The 21,234-nt window shown below is 45.8% G+C and overlaps 1 protein-coding gene across 3 annotated transcripts in view; it reads right to left on the reverse strand.

Moving 5' to 3' along the window:
* The window catches only part of PRKCB (protein kinase C beta), a 381,063-nt gene that overhangs the window by 82,633 nt on the left and 277,196 nt on the right, over positions 1 to 21,234 (reverse strand). For all 3 annotated transcript variants that reach the window (XM_088833029.1, XM_088833028.1, XM_088833030.1), the window contains 2 exons: positions 19,913 to 20,009; positions 11,670 to 11,816 (listed from right to left, as the gene is read on the reverse strand). In XM_088833029.1, the coding sequence (XP_088689155.1) occupies positions 11,670 to 11,816; positions 19,913 to 20,009 (244 nt within the window). The remainder of the gene's footprint in view (positions 1 to 11,669; positions 11,817 to 19,912; positions 20,010 to 21,234) is intronic.

A 21,234-nucleotide genomic window follows, 5' to 3' on the forward strand; every position in this document is an offset into this window, starting at 1 on the left:
TGGGGCGGTGATGGCTGACAGAGCTGGTGAGGGTTAGGCGAAATGAAAGTTGACAGTTGAAAAGAAACCAGCTGAAAAGTTACTGCACACACTAGAGATGCCTCCAAGACTTGGAGGATCCCACGAGCAAAGCCTGCAGAGGAGGCGAGAAGGGCAGACACTAGAAGAGAGAAGTGAATTCTCAGAAGCCCTCCTAGGAATCCCTGCTGACGAGCACTGGCACATAGACAGGTGATGGACAAACATGGAGTAGGAAGAACAGGACACAGGGAGCCTTCCATCATGATGGCCACGCCGTCTGTCTAATGGCAGAGGCTCAGTCTGAAAACAAGGCATGCACACTCTGCCTACACTTGGAGGGAAAGAGAAGGGGGTGGAGGATGCGAAACAAGAGGGGCAAACAGTTAACCGCCTACAATACATTTGTGACATGGTGAGATGACCACTGTAGAGGCTATAAATGCAAGTGTTAAAAGTATCAAGCAGTTAAGGGCCTCCGATCACTCGTATTCAAAACAAACCCGGTCTGTTAAACGCCACTGACTAGCCCTCTGACATTTATTTCAACTGCCTGCATCTCATTTCCTCAACTGTAAAATGGGGATATTAGCAGCTATATTACAGCAGAAGCGTAAGCCAATACATACAAAGCCCTTACAACAAGCCTGGCATTGAGTGAGGACTCAAAATGTTAGGTGATAGCATCAGCCTCTTCACCATCACCACCCCAAGAATATATGTTCCACGAGGGCAGGTAATTTGGCCTGTTTTGTTCACAGTCATTTTCTCTGCACTATGGTACCATGCAGGTGGGGCTTGTGGGCACAAGGTCTTTCTGTGTCCCCCACTACTTTGATGACAGGAAACAGCCTTCATTTGACCTACATGACCTTCCCTGAGTTCCAATGGGCAGATTCAAGCAGCTGTTAGTTAGGGAAGGCAGGGGATATGAGACCAGGGAGAAACAGTGAAGAGCAGCCTTGGGACAAGGTCCTGTTTCTGCATCAAGGGATACACACAACAATATCTTTGAGCTATTTTGCAGATACTGAAACCCCGTCCAGGTGGGAGAAGTTAATAATTAATGATGGTATGCTGCCCACAAGCATGCAGACCCCAGACCAGCTGGACTGAAGGTCGGTACTGTTGACTCCTACTTATCTCACCACCAACCCATTAGAAGAATATCCACAAGTTTGATCATGCCCTCTGTGAACAATTACTGTAAAACTTGTCACTATCTTCCCCAAGTGGGGGCACTTGGTTCAGGCGGCATTAGCCTGCTGTGTCCCCCTTTGCCTGGAAAAGCAATAAACCTATTCTTTTCTACTTCACCCAAAAATCTGTCTCCAAGATTTGATTCGGCACTGGTGTACAGAGAAGCCAAGCTTTCAGCATCACCTAGAAGGGTGCCTGACACATAGTGAATGATCAATTAATACTTGTTGAATGAATAAATCCTTAATTATGCTGTCAGCAGGCAGTTGTTATAAAAATGATGATGTCTCCCAGGTATGGGTTCCAACCTTAGCCCCAATTCCTTTCCCTCACGTCTGCCCGCTGCTTTCATAAGCAGCCACCATGCCTCATGCTCAGATCTTGAGAGTTAGGAGCTATGAGATCACTGATAATGGGTGAAGCAGAGGTTGCTGAGGGTAGAAGTCACAGGGCAAAAGGATAAAGCACAGGTGAGTGGGAAGGAAGTGGAGGCAGCAAATTTCAAAAGAGCAGTTTGATTCTCCGATATAGTCAGTGAATAAAGGACAAGAAAGGGAAAATCAAGATCACAGAAAACATCTTAAAGGATTCAGGAAACGGTAAGCATGCTCCTTATCTAAAGGAAAGAATACAGGGGAGAGAAAAGATCAGAGACTTTCTGTACCTTCTGGATATAAACAAAAATGCAACGAAATTCTTCATATTCTTAGGAATACAATAGTAATTGAAGTACCAAATTGTCATGTGAGTGAAAGACCTTTAAGACAGTTTTCTTTTTGTAAAATGCGGTATTTGTACCATCAGCAATACAAGGACAAAATTACTTTTCTTTTAATAAATTCTCCCAAGATATATTAAAACAAATATGTAACTGCTAGATCAAGCCTGTGATTTCACATACATTATCACTTAGGGCAATGCTAAGAAGAAGAGAAGGAAGTCAACTAAATCATTTAAAGAAAAAAAGATTTAAGATAATATAAAGGAAGTACATACATGTTTTAAAAAAATTACAGGTGCATGAATAGCTAATCCTGACTTTATTTTTTGGGGCTCCAAAATCACTGCAGATGCTGATTGCAACCATGAAATTAAAAGACGCTTACTCCTTGGAAGGAAAGTTATGACCAACCTTGATAGTACATTAAAAAGCAGAGATGTTACTTTGCCAACAAAGGTCCGTCTAGTCAAGGCTATGGTTTTTCCCGTGGTCATGTATGGATGTGAGAGTTGGACTGTGAAGAAAGCTGATCACCGAAGAATTGATGCTTTTGAACTGTGGTGTTGGAGAAGACTCTTGAGAGTCCCTTGTACTGCAAGGAGATCCAACCAGTCCATTCTAAAGGAGATCAATCCTGGGTGTTCACTGGAAGGACTGATGCTAAAGCTGAAACTGCAATACTTTGGCCACCTCATGTGACGAGTTGACTCACTGGAAAACACTCTGATGCTGGGAAAGCTTGGGGGCGGGAGGAGAAGGGGACGACCGAGAATGAGATGGCTGGATGGCATCACCGACTCTGTGGACACGAGTTTGCGTGAACTCCGGGAGTTGGTGATGGACAGGGAGGCCTGGCATGCTGTGATTCACGGGGTCGCGGAGAGTCGGACACGACTGAGCGATTGAACTGAACTGAATAGCTAATAGCTGGGAAACTTGGTCAAGGCTATACTCAACCATGTTATTCAGTCTGAATCTTAAGCTATGGGAGATGGCGTCAGCACCTTGGAGAGTGGTACAGGAATACTGAGTCTCCGGGGGCCACCGGGTTAACCCCCAACAGCTGCCTCAGTGACATTCAGGCACTTAATATCATCAGCCTCTTGGTCATTACTCGAGGAAAGTCAAACGCCAGAAGAAGCTTAATGGTTTTGCCTCTCACCTCTTGGCTTTTTATTTTTGATCATCTTCGATGCATTTAAATCAAAAGACTTCAATGGGGCTTTTTGAAGAGATAAAAGTAATACCTACTTTTCCAAAGACTTTCCACTTTTCCTTTTAATTTCATAAGCTGCTGACTTCTTCCTACTTGATTTATTCCTGGCTTATGCTATGCTTCAGGAAAAGCAGCACCAACACCTGGCATGTTCCATGATTTGAACACAAGGAAATGTCATCAAGAGAGGCTTAATGTTTTTTGTTTGTGGGGCATGAAAAATGAGGAGTTCTAAAGGTTAAAGTCAGAAGGTCTTTCTTGTCACCAAGAAAAATTCCAACCAGAGCTGAAAAGTAGGGATTATGGCTGAGGCCACCATCCTCCCACCAAAACTGCTCTCCCAGCATCCCTTGCTCTGAGGCACGTGACTGAATTCTCTGTAGCAGCGTGTAGGCAGAAGCGACGGGTACCACATCCATACCAAGGCTTTTAAGAAGCAGCTTGTGCCTCCTCTGTACTCTCTTTCCCCCTCCGCTCTCTGAGTACAGACAAAAACAAGGTTGTAGGGACTGATGGAGCCGTGTAAGATGGAAGGAACCTGGGTCACTTAATCACCATATGGAGAGCGTGGGCAAGGCCAGAAACACCCGTCTTGGACTTTGCATGAATGAACACTGAACTTCTATTGTGTCTGAATCAGTACAGATTTAGGGGGTCTGTTTGCTATGACAACTGAATCCACCCTACTTCGTTTATGTGTTTGGCTGCCACACAGATCAACCAGGCCTGGCTTGCAGTGGGATCAGGAAGAAGAAACTTTTTTTTTTTTTCATTTTTGGTCATGCCACACATGAGATCTTAGTTCCCCAACCAGGGATTGAAAATGTGGATCCTGCAGTGGAAGTATGGAGTCTTAACCACTCAACCACCAGGGAAGTCCCAGAAGAGACATTGTGAGATTTTCCATTTACTCCCTCCTTTCTTGGCACAGTTAGCTTAGCTCATCCTTTAGATAAAGCTCAAGAGCCTCTTTCTCCAGGAAGCCTTCCCTGACTGCAGCCAGAGCCAAGTCCACTCCCTCAGGCTCTCCCAGCATACAGCAAACATCACAGCTGTATTTTACCTCTGTTAGTGTGATGTTTTTTCATTAATGTTTATACTCCCATTAGGTTTTTAAGCATGCGTTTTTCAAAATTCACAGAATGACACACTACTTCATGCATTTTGTTGTATGCAAATTTTACCTTAAAATGATCAAAAACAAATACTGAATTCTTGTGAAATGAGGTGCGTGCTGAAGAGTTCAGGGGTCAAGTGTACTGATGTCTGCATTTTGGTTTGAAATGCATTTAAGATAGGTTGATGTAGAGACAAAAAGAAGGAGGGACATGTGATCAAGCATATATACAGTCAGGGACTTCCCTGGTGGTCCAGTGGTTAAGACTCTGCCTTCCAAATCAGGGGATGCAGGTTCGATCCCTGGTCAGGAAACTAAGATCCCACATGCAGCAGAGCAACTAGGCCCCCAAGCCATAACTAGTGAGCCCAAGAGCCGCAATGAAAGATCTTGCAAGACGCAACTTAACAAATCGCCAGTCCAGGTTCAATGCATGATACAGGATGCTCGGGGCTGGTGCACTGGGATGAACCAGAGGGATGGGATGGGGAGGGAGGTAGGAGGGGGGTTCAAGATGGGGAACACATGTACACCCAGGGCAGATTCATGTCAATGTATGGCAAAACCAATACAATAATGTAAAGTAATTAGCCTCCAATTAAAATAAATAAATTTTTTACAAAAAGGCCTGATGCAGCCAAACAAATAAATATTTAAAAAACAAAAAAGCATATATAGTCAAATGCTGAATGTAGAATCTAGGTACTGGGTATTATGGATGCTTACTGTATAATTCTTTCAACTTTTCTGTATTTTAAAAAATTTTTTCCTAATAAAATGTTGGGGGGAAGTCCAGTAAGAGTAGGGGCTCTGAGCATATTACCTAAATGAAATGATTCTCTATACAGTTTATTTTACACTACTAATCATAGTGTTCTGTGATTTGCTTCTATTTTTACTTGATACTATGTCATGGATGTCTGTCCACAATGATAAACAGAGATATGAAAGACAGAAAGACCATATTCTTTTGAAAGTATCATGGATACACCATTATGTTTAACTTTCATACTTCTGATGAACATTTGGGTTATTTTCATTTTTTCTACTTCTGATCATTTCCTGTGATAGATCTTTTGTGCCGTGGATGTGAGCTTTTTTATGTTATTTATATGTCCACCATGACATGTACCTGCCCTCCCTATACCCCTAAGTCCCCAGTTGGCCAGTACCCTCCATGAGCAAGAGTCCACAAGTATAAGGAAATAATAAGAAAACCCTCACTCAAACTTCCCAGCATAATTTTGTAAAAAGATCTAGATCAGACAAATCATTACCACAAGCACATCTGAAGTGTCAAAAGGCAAGTGATATTAGCATTAATTAAATATTCAATGGATATTCATCACGGTATAGGCTTGCGTGCGTGCGTGCATGCTAAGCTGCTTCAATCATGTCCGGCTCTGCATGATCCTCTGGACTGTAGCCCTCCAGGCTCCTCTGTCCATGGGATTCTCCAGATAAGAATACTGGAGGGGGTTGCCATGCCTTCCTCCAGGGGATCTTCCTGACCCAGGGACTGAACCCGTGTCTCTCATGTCTCCTGCATTGGCAGGTGGGTTCTTTACCACTAGCACCACCTGGGAAGCCCATTTATCATGGTAGTACTTCAGAATTAGGGGAGTCAAGTTTATAATGTAAATAGTTGTATCTGTGCTGTCTATATACCTTAGGTCTTTCCAACTGGCTCAGTGGCAAAGAATCTGCCTGCAATGCAGGAACTGCAGGAGACGCGAGTTTGATTCTGGGTTGGGAAGATTCCTGGGAGAAGGAAATGGCATGCTACTCCAGTATTTTTGCCTGGAGACTCCCATGGACAAAGGAGCCTGGTGGGCTACAGTCCACGGGGTCACAAAGAGTCAGACATGACTAAGCAACTGAGCACACACAGACCACACACACCTTCATACCTTATCAGGGACCTTCTCTGTTTATTTTATAAACTCCACTTGTATAATTGGTCTGGACAGTGCCTATCTGTCCAATTTACATATTTGGTGCACAATTTTAACCACAGAAATCACTTGACAACCACAGAGGTTAAATTCTTGAAAAGTGTAAAGGTTGGCAAAGCAGAAATCAAAGGTTCGAGAAATCATAAAAGGGACTTTCCTGGTGGTCCAGTGGTTGAGAATACATCCTGCGATGTAGGGGACAAGGGTTTGATCCCTGGTCGGGGAACTAAGATCCCACGTGCTGAGAAGCAACAAAGCCCATGTACTGCAACTACTGAGCCCTCACACTCCAGAGCCCACGTGCCTCAACTGCAGAGTCTGCGTGCTGCAATGAAGATGCTACATGCCATAACTGAGACTCGACACAGCCCAACAGATAAACAAATATATAAAAAAAGAAATCATAATAAATGGAGCGAAGGGTCAAACTATAAAAATAAACATTAAACAACGAGAGAATAATACATGCAGATGCTCTGTAACAAAAGTTCTAGAGGGCATCAGTCTCCAAGGAAGGGAGAGATGCTGAGATGCCCTGCCCTAGTACAATGACCCTCCTGGGGAAACACTCTCTCATGGCCAGGAAAGCAAACTTACTCTCCAAACTGTGCCTCCTTTTCAAGTTTTTGAAACAGGGTTTACTCATTTGGAACTCAACGGCCTTCACACTTGCTTTGTCCCTTGCTTCATTTTCACAGGTCTTAGCAAAACGCTTGTGTCACTCCCTAGTCGCTCCACAAATTAGTGCTGTGCTGACCAGCAGGTTTTTCTGAGCCGTATCTGACACTGTGGGCCTGGGGGAGGGGAGGTGTGAACAGATTACCCAAAGGTCCACGTCTTTCATCTTTGGAAGGGGGAGCATCACTGCTGCCTTGTTCTTCCATGTATGGGATTTAATGTATATAGCCTCTAAGATTACAAAACGGTAAAAAGTAGACATCCAAATATAAAACCACATTCACTTAAAACTGTGGCTGGCAAAACGCGAGTTGCCCAGGATTGCTCTATGTTTTAAAGGATGGCAGAGGTTTTTGTTATCCTAGTTGCTTCCATGACATACTGTTGTTTTCCTCCGTGATTCATTTGAGGCCACATCCCAGACTGGAACAGAACTCTCAATTATTATAACCGTTTCCATGGAAACGCATGATTTATTCTCTCTAATTCCCTCACCGTTCCCCAAGGACCCGCTCTCCAATTTCTCTGCACCCCCACCCCTCAAACCTAGTCCTTTTCGCAACACTCTCCAGAACTTCCACTCAGTCAAAAACTTTCCAATCAGGGCTCCCCTGGTGGCTCAGCGGTAAAGAATCCACCTGCCAATCGGGCACAGGTTCGATCCCTGGTCCGGGAAGATCCTCCATGCTGAGGAATAACTAAGCCCGAGCACCACAACTACCGAGTCTGGGTTCTAGAGCCCAGGAGCTGGAACGACTAAAGCCCAAGCACCCTAGAGCCCAGTGCTCCACAACAAGAGAAGCCTGCCCACCGCAACCAGAGAGTAGCCCCTCCTCGCCACACTGAGAGAAAAGCCCACACAGCAAAGAAGACCCTGCACGGCCAGAGAAATCACTCTCCAGTTTGTTGAGTGATCCCAAAGGTGTAGAACTGTGTGTGCAGTCTGCTAACTTTTGAGACAAGGATAAGAATAAACATGCATATTTATATTTGCGAAATTAGCAGGGAGAAAACTGGAAAGATGCAAATTAAATCAACAAAACTGCTTATATACGGAGGGGCAGTGGCAGGGAGGGGGCACAGAAAGATGTGAACCTGGATGGGAGCAAGACTTCTCAGTGTTTATCTTTCTAATATCCTTTCAATTATGAACCATGTGAATATACTGCTTATTAAAAATATGATTTAATTTTTAAAACTGCCTGACAGCCTCAGCTTATTAGAACACCTCTTCTTCATGCAGGCCACCTTCTTCCTTGTCATCATGGAAACCACCCCATCTTTGAAATCCAAATGCCCTGAGTTTTTCTAGCATTTTAAATCTCTTGGCCTTGGGACTTCCCTGGTGGTCCAGTGGCTAAGACTCTGTGCTCCCAATGCAGGGGACCCAGGTTTAATCCCTGGTCAGGGAACTAGATCCTGCACGCCGCAACTAGGTGTTCGAATGCCGCAATAAAGACCCCTTATGCCCCTGCAGGAGGGCATGGCGACCCACTCCAGTATTCTTGCCGGGAGAATCCCCATGGACAGAGGAGCCTGGCGGGCTATAGTCCATGGGGTCGCAGAGTCGGACACAGTTGAGAGACTAAGCACAGCACAAGCCGCAACTAAGACTCAGTGCCGTCAAAGAAATAAATCTTAAAATCTAAAAAGCTTCCAGAAAGAAAGCGGAGAACATCTACAAAAGAGCAAGAATCAGGGTTTTAGAATCTAACTCCTTTCTCCTTAAAAAAAAAAACAAATCTCTTGGCCTCATCCACTTGTTTCTCATCCCTAGGCCTCTAGACTTCTTTCCCACACCAAGGTGATAAACCTTTTCCTGCTGCGACTTCCTCCGGTCTAGATGCCATCGTAACTCATTTATTCAGTACAGTTTTCCTGAGTACCTGCTAGAACAGGCTCTTGTTGGATCTGCAGTAGACATTCCTCTCCCCTGAAACCCTGACTCCCTTATTACCATGATCTTCTATGGCTAAGCCCCTACTGAGCTCAAATCCCCCATCTATTGACGCTACTCCGTCTCTACCCTCAGGCTGCTCAGAGGTGCTGGCAAAAAGCGCACAATGGCATGGACCTCTACTATCACCACTGCTGATTCTCTAGCCTCCCAGACCTCCAGGCTGCTCAGCAATCCTACTCTGTGCTCCTACTCTCTATTCCCACTCCCTGCCAAGGTTCTTCCACCTTTGGGCCACCATCTCAGACTTCTTACTTCACTGCAGTAGCAGGACGGCCCTTGTGGTCCTTCGAGAAAATTCATGCATTCGGTCTAGGTCCTGAACAAATTCAACCCACAAGCACTGGAAGCAGGGTGGTGAACGTGACACAGCTTCTGGCTCTTGTGGAGCTCAGATCTTAGATTGAGGAGACAAAGTAACAGACAAGCAAGAGAAGTATCAGCTGGTGGTGGGTGCTGGGAGAGTTAAATATAATGGAGAACGAACGCATGGGTCTTTTGAGCGGTGGTCAGGGAAGGCTTCTCAGAAGAGGTGACATCTAAGTAGAGATGGAAATGACAAGAGCCAGTTCTACAAAGAATAAAGGAAAGGAACAGCATCACAGAAGCGCTAACAGAGGAAGGAGCTTTGTACGTTTCAAAGAACCTCCATGTGGCCCAAGCACAGTGGGTGATGGGGAGAAGGAAAGGAAAAGACGGCATCAAACAGAGAACAAGGATCAGAGTTTAAAGAGCGATGGAAGCCAAGGACACAGGATAGAATGTATTCTGTTTATGAAGCCACTGGAGGATTTCAAGCAGGGGAGTGATTTGACCTAATGTAAAGTTTTTAAAAATAAACAGTGGAAACAGTGTCAGACTTTGTTTTTTTGGGCTCCAAAATCACTGCAGATGCTGATTGCAGCCATGAAATTAAAAGACGCTTGCTCCTTGGAAGGAAAGTTATGACCAACCTTGATAGTATATTAAAAAGCAGAGACATTACTTTGCCGACCAAGGTCCGTCTAGTCAAGGCAATGGTTTTTCCCGTGGTCATGTATGGATGTGAGAGTTGGACTGTGAAGAAAGCTGATCGCCGAAGAATAGATGCTTTTGAACTGTGGTGTTGGAGAAGACTCTTGAGAGTCCCTTATACTGCAAGGAGATCCAACCAGTCCATTCTAAAGGAGATCAATCCTGGATGTTCATTGGAGGGACTGATGCTGAGGCTGAAACTCCAATACTTTGGCCACCTCATGAGACGAGTTGACTCACTGGAAAAGACTCTGATGCTGGGAAAGGTTGGGGGCGGGAGGAGAAGGGGACGACGGAGAATGAGATGGCTGGATGGCATCACCGACTCTGTGGACATGAGTTTGAGTGTACTCCGGGAGTTGGTGATGGACAGGGAGGCCTGGCGTGCTGTGATTCATGGGGTCGCGGAGAGTCGGACACGACTGAGCGACTGAACTGAACTGAACTGAACTGATGGCCGCTGCGTGGAAGTGTATTAATTACAGGTCACCAGAGTGGAAGCAGGGTAACCAGTTGGGAATGTCTGCAGTGGTCCAGGTGGTAATACATGCTATAGATTAGGACTGAATTAGTGAAGATGGAGAGAACTCAGTAAATTCATGATACGTTTTGTAGGAGGACCTATCTAGACTCACTATTATGCAGATTGGGGTAAGAGGGGGGCCAAGGAGGAGTAGAGGGTAATTCCTAGATTTTTGACTTAAGCTATAGAGATGGGGAAGAAATTTGATATTTTTTGCACACCTGAGTTCATGGAATGAGATTGATGTGAGACGTGTTGGTGGCACACACAGGGATTAAAGGACTCAAAACAACACTAAACAAGTCAGGAATACTTATAACGCAATCTCAACTTCAGTAAAACAGCATCTCCTGGTGTCTATAAAAGCATCCAGAATTGCTTTACAAGTCCCAGAGACATCCTTCAACCATGCGGCTATCTGAAAAGAACCACTTTCATTCTCAGCCGCAAGAGTGATCTTCTCCAAAACCAAATCTGGTCATGTCACTTCTCTGCTTAAGATTCTCAATGGCTCCCCACTGCATTGTGAATCAAATCCAAACTCCTTGTCACTGCTCGTACGGCTCTGCAAGATCAGGCCCCTCCCACCTCTGCAACCTCACATCCCAAAACCTCCCCCAGCTCATGACATTTTGGCCCCAGCAACTTCTGACCATGCCTAGGATGTGCCCAGCCCTTCCCTACCTCAGGGCCTTTGCACTTGCCATTCTCTCTGCCGTAAACAATCTTTCCCAGGTCTCTGAACGTATGGCTGGTTAATTCTCAACCCTCAGGTCTCAGTTTTGACATGACTTTCTCAGTCTGAGTAGGTCCTTTCTTTGTTTAAAACTTACTTTTGAATCAGAGTATAATTGCTTTACAGTGATGTGCTAGTTTCTGCTGTACAACAATGTGAATCAGCTATAAGTATATATAAAGCCCCTCCCTCTTGAGCTTCCCTCCCACCCCTCTAGGTCATCACAGAGCACAGAGCTGAGCTCCCTGTACCATACAGGACAGGGAACCACTAGCGATCTACTTTATACGTGGTAGTGTATTTATGTCAAAGATACGCTCTCAGTTCGTCCCGTGAGTGGGTTCCTTCTTTATCTGCCTGTGACACAGCACTCCATTTATTTCCTTCATAGCATTGGTTACCAATTGGACTGTAGCTCTATTTACTTTTCACTCTCTCCCTCACTGGAACATAAGCCCCAGATGAACAGCAAATGTGCCTGCCTTGTTAGCTGGTTCCTTCTGCAGCAGGTGCCTCCACCCAGCCACAATGTACCTTGCCAAAGCTGCCTTTTCCCAGCACCATCAGGAAGTTAAAATCGGTCAGTTTCATCCGGTCCCTGTTGCCGTTGTTGTCAAATTTGGAGATGGTGTTGGTCGTCTTTTCTTCCGGAGTCTTGGGCCCAGGACCGATCTTGGCTCTCTGGAGGGAGAAGCACACAGAAAACCTCGTCAGAGTTTGAGGATGCCTGTGTTAAGTGTTCAAACTCAAGCACGGTGGCAAGCTGTGGATCCTGCAACTTATGCCCCTGACTCAGTGAAAAGCACAGCCCAGTATCCACAGTGCAAACTCAAAATGTGAAGGCCAGACTTGACACCTCCATTTTTCTTTTATCCCTCGTGTCTCATCCACCACCAGAAACTGTCACTGCTTCCTCTCAGCTGCCTTGAGAATTCCTTCTCCCTTCCATCTCCATCTGTCATCATCTCTCACCTGGACAACCCACCCTGGCTCCCTCCATACTGGGCTTTACATGCAGCAACTGTGACTTTCACAGCTTCCCTGGTGGCTCAGATGGTAAAGAATCTGCCTGCAATGCAGGACACTCGGGTTTGATTCCTGGATTGGGAACATCCCCTGGAGAAAGGAATGGCAACCCACTTCAGTATTCTGGCCTGGAGAATTCCAAAGACAGAGGAGCCAGGCAGGCTACAGTCTATGGGGTCGCAAGGAGTTGGACATGACTGAGCGGCTAACACACACACCCTGTGACTTCTGCTTCTTCACACTCAACCAAGTCAACCAAGCTTAAAATGCTTCAGTAGTGACCCATCATTTTTAAGATCCTAGGTGCTTTCACGGGTCCAGATGACCCAGTCTGATCAGGCTCTACCTGCTTTTCCAATCTCTTCACTTCTTGGTTCCTTCTTCCCTACAAACCCAGCTGCATTGTCCTTTCACATCCTTGAGTCTCAGGGCCCTCCTACCTCAGGGCCTTTGCACTTACTGTTGCTCCCGTGTGGATGATTATTCCCTCCCTTTCACCAACCGAGTTACCCCTGCTCCACATTCTCACTTCCTCGGGGAAGTCTTCCTGGATTCTCTGTCTGGATAAGACATCTCTATCTGCTCTCTTTATCCACATCACTTCCCATTTATGCTGCAGATAACTGTCTGTTCGCTTGTTTTCCCAAAAGACTGGAAACCTTCCAGGGCAGGGAGTATGTCTTATATTCCACAATATCCCAGACAACCAGCAAAGTTTCTAGCTACATATTTTGTAGGATTAATGGATGGACGAGGCCCATGTTGGTCCTCAGTGCAATCGGGGAGAGGCTTGCTATTGTGAGTAGCAAAATGATGCCTCCGAATGGCAACAAATTCCGTGAAATCAGGGGAGAATAGGAGACCAGCATATTTATAATTGGAGTCTAAAGTTGCAGGGGGGATGTCCTGTAGGACTGAGCCCTTAACCTCTGATGTTTGTGCTGACTCTGAGTAGCTAGTGTCCAAGCTGAATCAAATTGTAGAATACCTAGTTGGTGTCCATAGAGAACTGGAGAATTTCTTGGGATGGAAAACCCACATGCTTGGCGTCAGACATACTGTGAGAGTGTTAAGTTTTCCTCCATGGGGTATGTAGCTTTTCACACCTGGCTTCTCTCACTCATCATAATGGTCTTGAAATTCACTCACGTCGTTTGCTGCATGCACAAATCAGTTGTTTGCTTTTGTACTGCTGAGTAGCATTCACTGTTTAAGTTCATCCATTCTCTTGTTTACAGGCATTTATTTTGTCTCCGCATTTTGGCTACTAGCAAGGTATTTGAGAGGATTCTTGGTCCAGTTATTTTTTAATAAGGAGCTGTCGAGATTTAAGTGTCTCTGGGACAACCCAGTGTAAATAAATACCCAGTGAGCAGTTGCATCATGTGGGTTTCAGGTTAAGAAATGACATAAGAACTGGAGACGGATTTGAGGGATAAGGCATGGAGGGGGTAGTTAAAAATACATCACCAGGAAACTGCAAACAAGGAAAGAGCTTAGGGACCTCCCTGGTGGTCCAGTGGTTAAGACTTCACCTTTCAATGCAGGGAGTGTGGGTTCGATTCCTTGTGGGGGTGTTAAGATCCCACATGCCTTGGGGCCAAAAAACCAAAACATAAAACAGAAACAATTTGTAAGAAATTCAATAAAGACTTTAAAAATGGTTTATATTTTTAAAAAAGAAAGAAAAGAGTCTAGAACAGAAGCCACATTGCTTTTGGAGGCCATGTCTTCCCATCATCCCAAATCCTCATCCTCCAGCTCCCAGAGATTTTCCCAGGCTGTCCTGATCCAAACATGTCCCCTCCCTCCCTCCTGCCCCACAGTCTCCCTCCCGCCCCACCATCCCCTTGCTTTATTATGATGTCTCTGAACCCTGATTCAGGGCCCACCTGATGCACGCACTCCAATCTCCAGCCCATGAAAATCCATGTCCTGACCGTGCCTGGTCCCCAGTCCCTGTTCCAGCCCTGAGATCTGCTTCCCTCCACCTGTAGGGCCCAGCACACCCCACCGAAGGGGAAGGAGTGAGGCATGCTCACTTTCCCATTTCTCCCTTTGATTTCTTAGAGGAAATTTTTTTTTCCTGTTCTTCAAGGAGCAACAAGGAGGAAACAGCTTCATTCCTCAGTCCTGTAAGCAACCTTCTCTCTCCTGAATTCCACACTCCATCTCAATTTGCCTGTGTGACTTTCCTCTTAGGTAAAGTGGACTTATGCTGTAGACGGATGTCTGTGTCCTCCCCAAAGCTGACACATGTTGACATCCTAACCCTCAAAGGTGATGGTGTTAGGAGGTGGGGCCCGTGGGAGGGGATTAGGTCATGAGGGTCTAAGCGGAGATGGAGTGTGGAATTCAGAAGAGAGAAGGTTGCTTACAGGACTGAGGAATGAAGCTGTTTCCTCCTTGTTGCTCCTTGAAGAACAGGAAAAAAAAAATTCCTCTAAGAAATCAAAGGGAGAAATGGGAAAGTTGGTGATGGACAGGGAGGCCTGGCGTGCTGTGATTCATGGGGTCGCAAAGAGTCGGACATGACTGAACGACTGAACTGAACTGAGAGAGTTCCTTTGCCCCTTCCACATGTGAGGACACAGTGAGAAGATGGCTATGAACCAGGAAGCAGACCCTCACCAGGCAACAATTCTGCCGGCACCTTGATCCTAGACTCTCCAGCCTCCAGAACTATGAGAAATAAATGGTGCTTAAGCCACTCAGTCTATGGCTTTTTGTGATCAAAGCCTGAATTAAGAACGTTATCTTAGCCTCTAGATGCTAGATCAGAAGTCTAATAGCCTGTTGGCCTGGTCTGCACTAATATTTAAATTGCTTGACATCTATTAAAAATTAGGAGCTGCTGCTGCTGCTAAGTCGCTTCAGTCGTGTCTGACTCTGTGCGATCCATGCAGCAGCCCACCAGGCTCCCCCGTCCCTGGGATGCTCCAGGCAAGAACGCTGGAGTGGGTTGCCATTTCCTTCTTCAATGCATGAAAGTGAAAAGTGAAAGTGAAGTCGCTCAGTTGTGTCCGACCCTTAGCGACCCCATGGACTGCAGCCTACCAGGCTCCTCCATCCATGGGATTTTCCAGGCAAGAGTACTGGAGTGGGGTGCAGATGTCCTATTAAAAACCAAATCCCTGCTTCTTCTAAAGAAGTAGATCTGGCAACACTGGGCCCATCCATAAGGCACAGTGCCTGTAGATGGGACATACGGGCTCCAGTTTATCTCATTTATCGTTCTCGCCACCAGCTCTGCTATCTCATACAAAGCTCTGCTCCCCTTCTTGTTATCTGCCCAGATCCTAGACACATTTGGGCTTGTGATCTTTGGAGGACAAGAATCCTGTCCTGTGTCCCTCTGAACTCTCAGCCACCTCGTGCCTAGCAAGGTCCTCCATCAAACAGCAAATGCATTTTAAAACTGAGGCTCAAATTTAAACGATCTTCTGTCTTCTGGGCTGGATATGCCTTCAGAAACAGAATATACTAATGGTTGCCTTTTCATGTCTGCAATTTAGAGCCCCAGGACTCGGTGCTCAAAGAGAGAGCAGACAGAGGCGCAGAATTCTGAGAAAGAGCCCTGCCTCTTGCCAGGCTGCGCCAGGGGAGAGTGAAGGCACCTGGGCTGTCAGGCTCCAGGGCTCCGTTTCAGATGAAGAATGCCTGTCTTGGCTTAAACTAAACTCCTCTACCACCCCCACCCTCTGCAAGGAGCTCCTAGGGCACTTCTGCACCCAGCAGTGGTGGCAGAGGCCCCAGCAGGCTACGAGTCCACGTTGATGCTCCGAAACCCCAAGCAGCCCTTCCAAAGGCCAGGAGGGGCAGGTCTGGAGCATTATTTATTCTGTGTGTATTCTGGGAGGATGATAATGATGGGCTGACATCTGAATAATATCACATGCCAGGCTGGCTTATTTATTCAATTTTTTTTTTTAATTTGGCTGCACCAGGTCTTAGTTGAGACATGTAGGATCTAGTTCCCTGACGAGGGGTCGAACTTGGACCCCTGCACTGGGAACTCAGAGTCTTAGCCACTGGAGCACCAGGGAAGTCCCCAGACTGTTTAAAGTGCATCGTTTCATTCACCGCCATAGGACCTTCAGACAGCAGAAGTGTCATGATACCCCCACTTTGCAGATGGGGAATCAAAAGCTCAGAGATAAAGTAACTTGCCTTCAGGACCCAGCAACGAAGGGACAGAGCTGGGACTCAAATGCAGGCAGGCTGGCTCTTGAACCACCTGAACAGCAGGCTACACTCACAGATGTAGCTCCAGTCATCCAGCCAAGACCCATCACCCCCCACCACCCCCCCACACACACACCTGGGCTGCTGGCTGCTGACACCTGTGACTCTGTCTACAGGCTCATTTCCTGACTGCAGCAGCAAGTATATAGTCCACTGGCAGGCCAAGCTGAAATTGCTGGCAAGTTGATTCCCCAGAAGCAGCCAGTGATGGAAGGGGGACTGGTGGATAATAATTCAGCTGCCTGCTCCTTGACTGGAAACCCTGCGGCCCAGGCTAAACCCCAGCTAAAGCAGGATTAAACCCCAGTTGCCCACAGAGGTACCCTGCCGACAGTACCTCCTTTCCCAACTCGCTTCCTCTCCCTGCCTCACTTCATCACTATGCTAGATGCTTCCTGGGGTCACTGCCAAGCTCCTCTGTCCACGGAATTCTCCAGGCAAGGATACTGGAGTGGGTTGCCACACCCTCCTCCAGGGGATCTTCCCAACCCAGGGACTGATCCTGAGTCTCTTATGTCTCCAGCATGGCAGGTAGGTTCTTTACCACTAGCGCCACCTGAGAAGCCCCTAAAGAAACCATGTGCACTTGAATCCTGAGAGTCTGTTCCTGGGGAAACTCAAAGTGAGACAGTGACCAGCTGAGGGATGTTAGAAAGTTGCTTAACCTCTCTGGGCCTCAGGTTCCTCCTCTGTAAAAGATAAAGGGGGATGATAGGAGTACCAACCAATCAAAGTGGCTGTAAGGATTGAATTATATGAGTTAATACTTCTAAAACACTTAATAAAAGGCACATAGTGAGCATTTTACTAAATCAAAAATTGTTCTGTAAAGAGACAGCCATTTGCTGTATGACTCAGGAACTCAAACTGGGACTCTGGAATAATCTAGAAGGGTGGGAATGAGCGTGAGGTGGGAGGGAATGGGAGGGAGATTGGAGAGGGAGGGGATATATGTACACCCATGGTTAATTCATGCTGATGTGTGACAGAAATCAAACCATTATTGTAAACTAATAATAATAAAAAATTTAAAAATCAACAACAACAAAAAAAATGTCTACATCTGTCAGAAGACCCATTTGGAACCAAGCAAAATGGAGTTTTCCCCAGCCCATCAGCAAGACCATGGCCGGAGAAAGGCCAAACAGCCTCCTCCGACGTCCCGAAACAGACCACGAGTAGTAACTTCAACAAGCTCACCCTACCATGAAATTCTATTATGCCAATTTCTGCAGCTCGATTTTACCATCACTCAGAATTTCTCCAGATAAGAGGCTTGAAAGTAATTTCTGAGTCATTCTGGGTGCTAATTGGTTATTGCACAGGGATTACATTTCTTACGTTCAAGGTCAACTGAAATTCCTCTATGTGTCTGGGAACAATTTTCGGTCTCTTGGAAACATTTTTTTAATCAACAAACTATGGTGTGGAGCGATTACCACTCAGGCATAAACAAGCGTTTGCAGGCTCTTGCGGGAAATAAAGGGACACGTTTTGCTGCACGCAGATAAAACCATCCTTTCCTTCAAGCCAATAACTGGCCCAGACAAATGCTCTGTTCATGTAAGAAATGCTTTCCTGGGTGTTCTGAAATGTCACCCCAGCTGCCCTAAGACAGAAGAAATCATTTTGCAAAACTGAGACTTCATTTTATATAAGAAAACACTGGTCATTTTTTTTTTAATCCACAAGAGAACATTTTTAATTCCGCAGCAAACGGATACCACTCCATCAAGAAGTTGAGGGAAGGAGCTGGAAAGACCTCTGTGGAAGGCCTGCCCTCCAGTCCTACCTTTTTTTTTTTTAAATCAGTGTCCAGTTCTTTTTTATTTATTTATTTTTGGCTATGCTGGGTCTTCGCTGCTGCACACGGGATTTTCCTTAGTTGCACCGAGCAGGGCTACTCTTCAGCTGTGGTCCTCGGGCTTCTCATCGCAGAGGCTTCTCTTGTTGCGGAGCCCAGGCTCTCGGGGGCGCAGGCTTCAGCAGTTTCGGCACGTGGGGGTGCCTAGGCTTAGCTGCCCCACAGCATGTGGGATCTTGCCAGATCAGGGATTAAATTTGTGTCCCCTGGATTGGCAGGCAGATTCTTAACCACTGGACCAGCGGGGAAGTTCCCAGTGTCCAATTCTTAACTCTCCTAGGAGGGAAAGTCCTTTCATCCATTCATCTGGGCTTGAGTGGCCCTGTGAGGATGAACCTGTGATCAAGTTCCCTGGAGAATGACTAATGAGCCCCAGGCCAACATGTTTACTCCGCTTGCTTCCATGATGGGAAGTCCCACTGGGTCAGAACCATGCTCAAGACACGGGTCAGGATCCAAGTACTATTTCTATCGAGCTGAGGGGACTCAAAGAGGATTCTCGGAATAAATGCCCAAACCCTTGCCAAAGCCAGCACAGTCCTTCTACTCTGACCCCCACCACCTCCCAGCCACACTTTGAACTCACACTTTGCTCTCTCAGCTCCAGCCACACTGGCCGTCTTTGAGCATCCCACAGTTGCAATAGATCGCCCACCACAGGGCCCTTACACCTGCTCTCCTCTTGGAATGAAAGGCTTTTTTTCCCCTTTACTTGGTTAACCTCCCGTGTTGTTTCCTCAGTGGCTCCTTCCCTGTCCTCTCAGACGGCGTTATATTTCCCTCTTATATCTTCTCAAAGCACCATGGACCTCTCTGTCACAGAACTTTACCTGTCACCTTCTGCTTCTGTTTGCTTGTGTGATTACCTGACGAATAACAATGACAGTAACCTATTTTATTTTAGATATTTCATACAGTTTTTCAGAGTTAGTAGGCCATCATTGCTTATCTAGAATTGATGATTTCCTATCAGACTTCGTATATTAAGTTCCTGTGAACAAAATAATGTGTTTTCCTTATGAAACTACTTTAAAATCACTCAATACACACATAATGGAAGAACTCAAACCTATTTCCCCAAAGCATTTTCTTTATAAAACTGGGATATGTCTTACACACCTTCACATCCCATACACGTCCCAAACTCCTGGAAAATGGAGTTAATGTGGCCCCACAGGGGAGAGGGGGTTTGCCTGGGGTAGAAACAGACCAGCACTACTGCCCAAGGTCCAGCACAGTTAATTCCATTTGTTAATTCAGCACCATCCCACTGACAACAGATCCAAATCCAGATTTCAGACCTCAGCAAGCTTCCAAAATATAATTACTACCTTATCCACTGTTTTCATTCATCGTTACTGACATTCCTGTCCAAGCCACCATCCAAATGAGCCAGGTAGTGGATGAACACTTTTAAGGAAAGGTCTAAATCTGATTGAAGACAGGGAGGCAGAATGATGTCACAGGGCAGGGAACACTTAATTGAGATCTTGAAGGATACGTAGTTTTCTGGGAGGTGGAACAACATTTCAAAGGCCCAGGATCATGAAAGGCCTTGGTAGAAATCACACCATGAACAAGAAAAACAGTACAGAGGCAAACTCAGTTGGTTCCCACTGATGCTAAAAGAATGACATCTCACCTCAAATTTCTGTCGCAGTTCCTCGTTGCCCTCACTGCCTTCCGGGGGCACGGGCACGTTGAAGTACTCGCCTTCCTCCTGGCTCAGTAACTTAAACCTAAAGGGAGCAAAGGAAAGACAAACTCCATGATGCTACTTAATATTCTGATGATTTGGTTAAGGGAGAGGGGTCTACAGAAAACTGCTTTAAAAACATGTGTTGATGGGTTTTTGTTTGGGGATGCACCTCTGTGTGTGTAGCTAGGGATACTATGTGTATGTATGTATATATGCTGCTCCTGCTAAGTCACATCAGTTGTGTCCAACTCTGTGCGGCCCCATAGACGGCAGCCCACCAGGCTCTGCCATCCCTGGGATTCTTCAGGCAAGAATACTGGAGTGGGTTGCCATTTCCTTCTCCAGTGTGTGAAAGTGAAAAGTGAAAGTGAAGTCGCTCAGTCGTGTCCGACTCTTCGCGACCCCATGGACTGTAGCCTACCAGGCTTCTCTGTGCATGGGATCTTCCAGGCAAAAGTACTGGAGTGGGTTGCCATTGGCTTCTCCGATGTATATATATATATATTGGAGCAGAGAAACTTTTGTTTGGAGCAGAGAAAGGTTTACTACAGGGCCACACAAGGAGAACAGGTGGCTCATATGCAAAAAACTCTAATTCCCCATTGGTTTTCCAGGAAGAGGTTTGCTTTTCTTTTTAACTTTTTGTTTTATATTGGAGTATAGCCAATTAACAATGTTGTAATAGTTTCAGGTGGATGGAAAAGGGACCCAGCCATATAAATATATATGTATATACATACATGTGTCCATTCTCCCTCCAACTCCCCTCCCATCCAGGCTGCCACATAACACTGGGCAAAGTTCCCTGTGCTATACAGTAGGACTCTGTTGATTATCCATTTTAAATATAACAGTATTTACATGTCAGTAACACACTCCCTATCTCTTCCCTCAATCATATTTTTATAACCATCAGAAAGACATCAGAAAAAAATATGTTTATAGAATGCAAAGTTCTTTGTCAGCCTGTACACACACATAGACATACAGGATTTTCTTGGTTATAATACTTGTTTCTATCCAATTTGGGGGGCCCATTAACAGACGTTAGAGTTGGACCATAAAGAAGGCTGAGTGTCGAAGAACTGATGCTTTTGAATTGTGGTGCTGGAGAAGACTCCTGAGAGTCCCTTGGACAGCAAGGAGATCAAACCAATCAATCCTAAAGGAAATCAACACTGAATATTCACTGGAAGGACTGATGCTGAAGCTCCAATACCTCAGCAGCCTAATGCGAAGAGCCCACTCATTAGGAAAGACCCTGA

Source organism: Moschus berezovskii, chromosome 27 (assembly GCF_049115385.1).
Source record: "Moschus berezovskii isolate FMDL1 chromosome 27, NW_MosBer_1.0, whole genome shotgun sequence".
NCBI lineage: Eukaryota > Metazoa > Chordata > Mammalia > Artiodactyla > Moschidae > Moschus > Moschus berezovskii.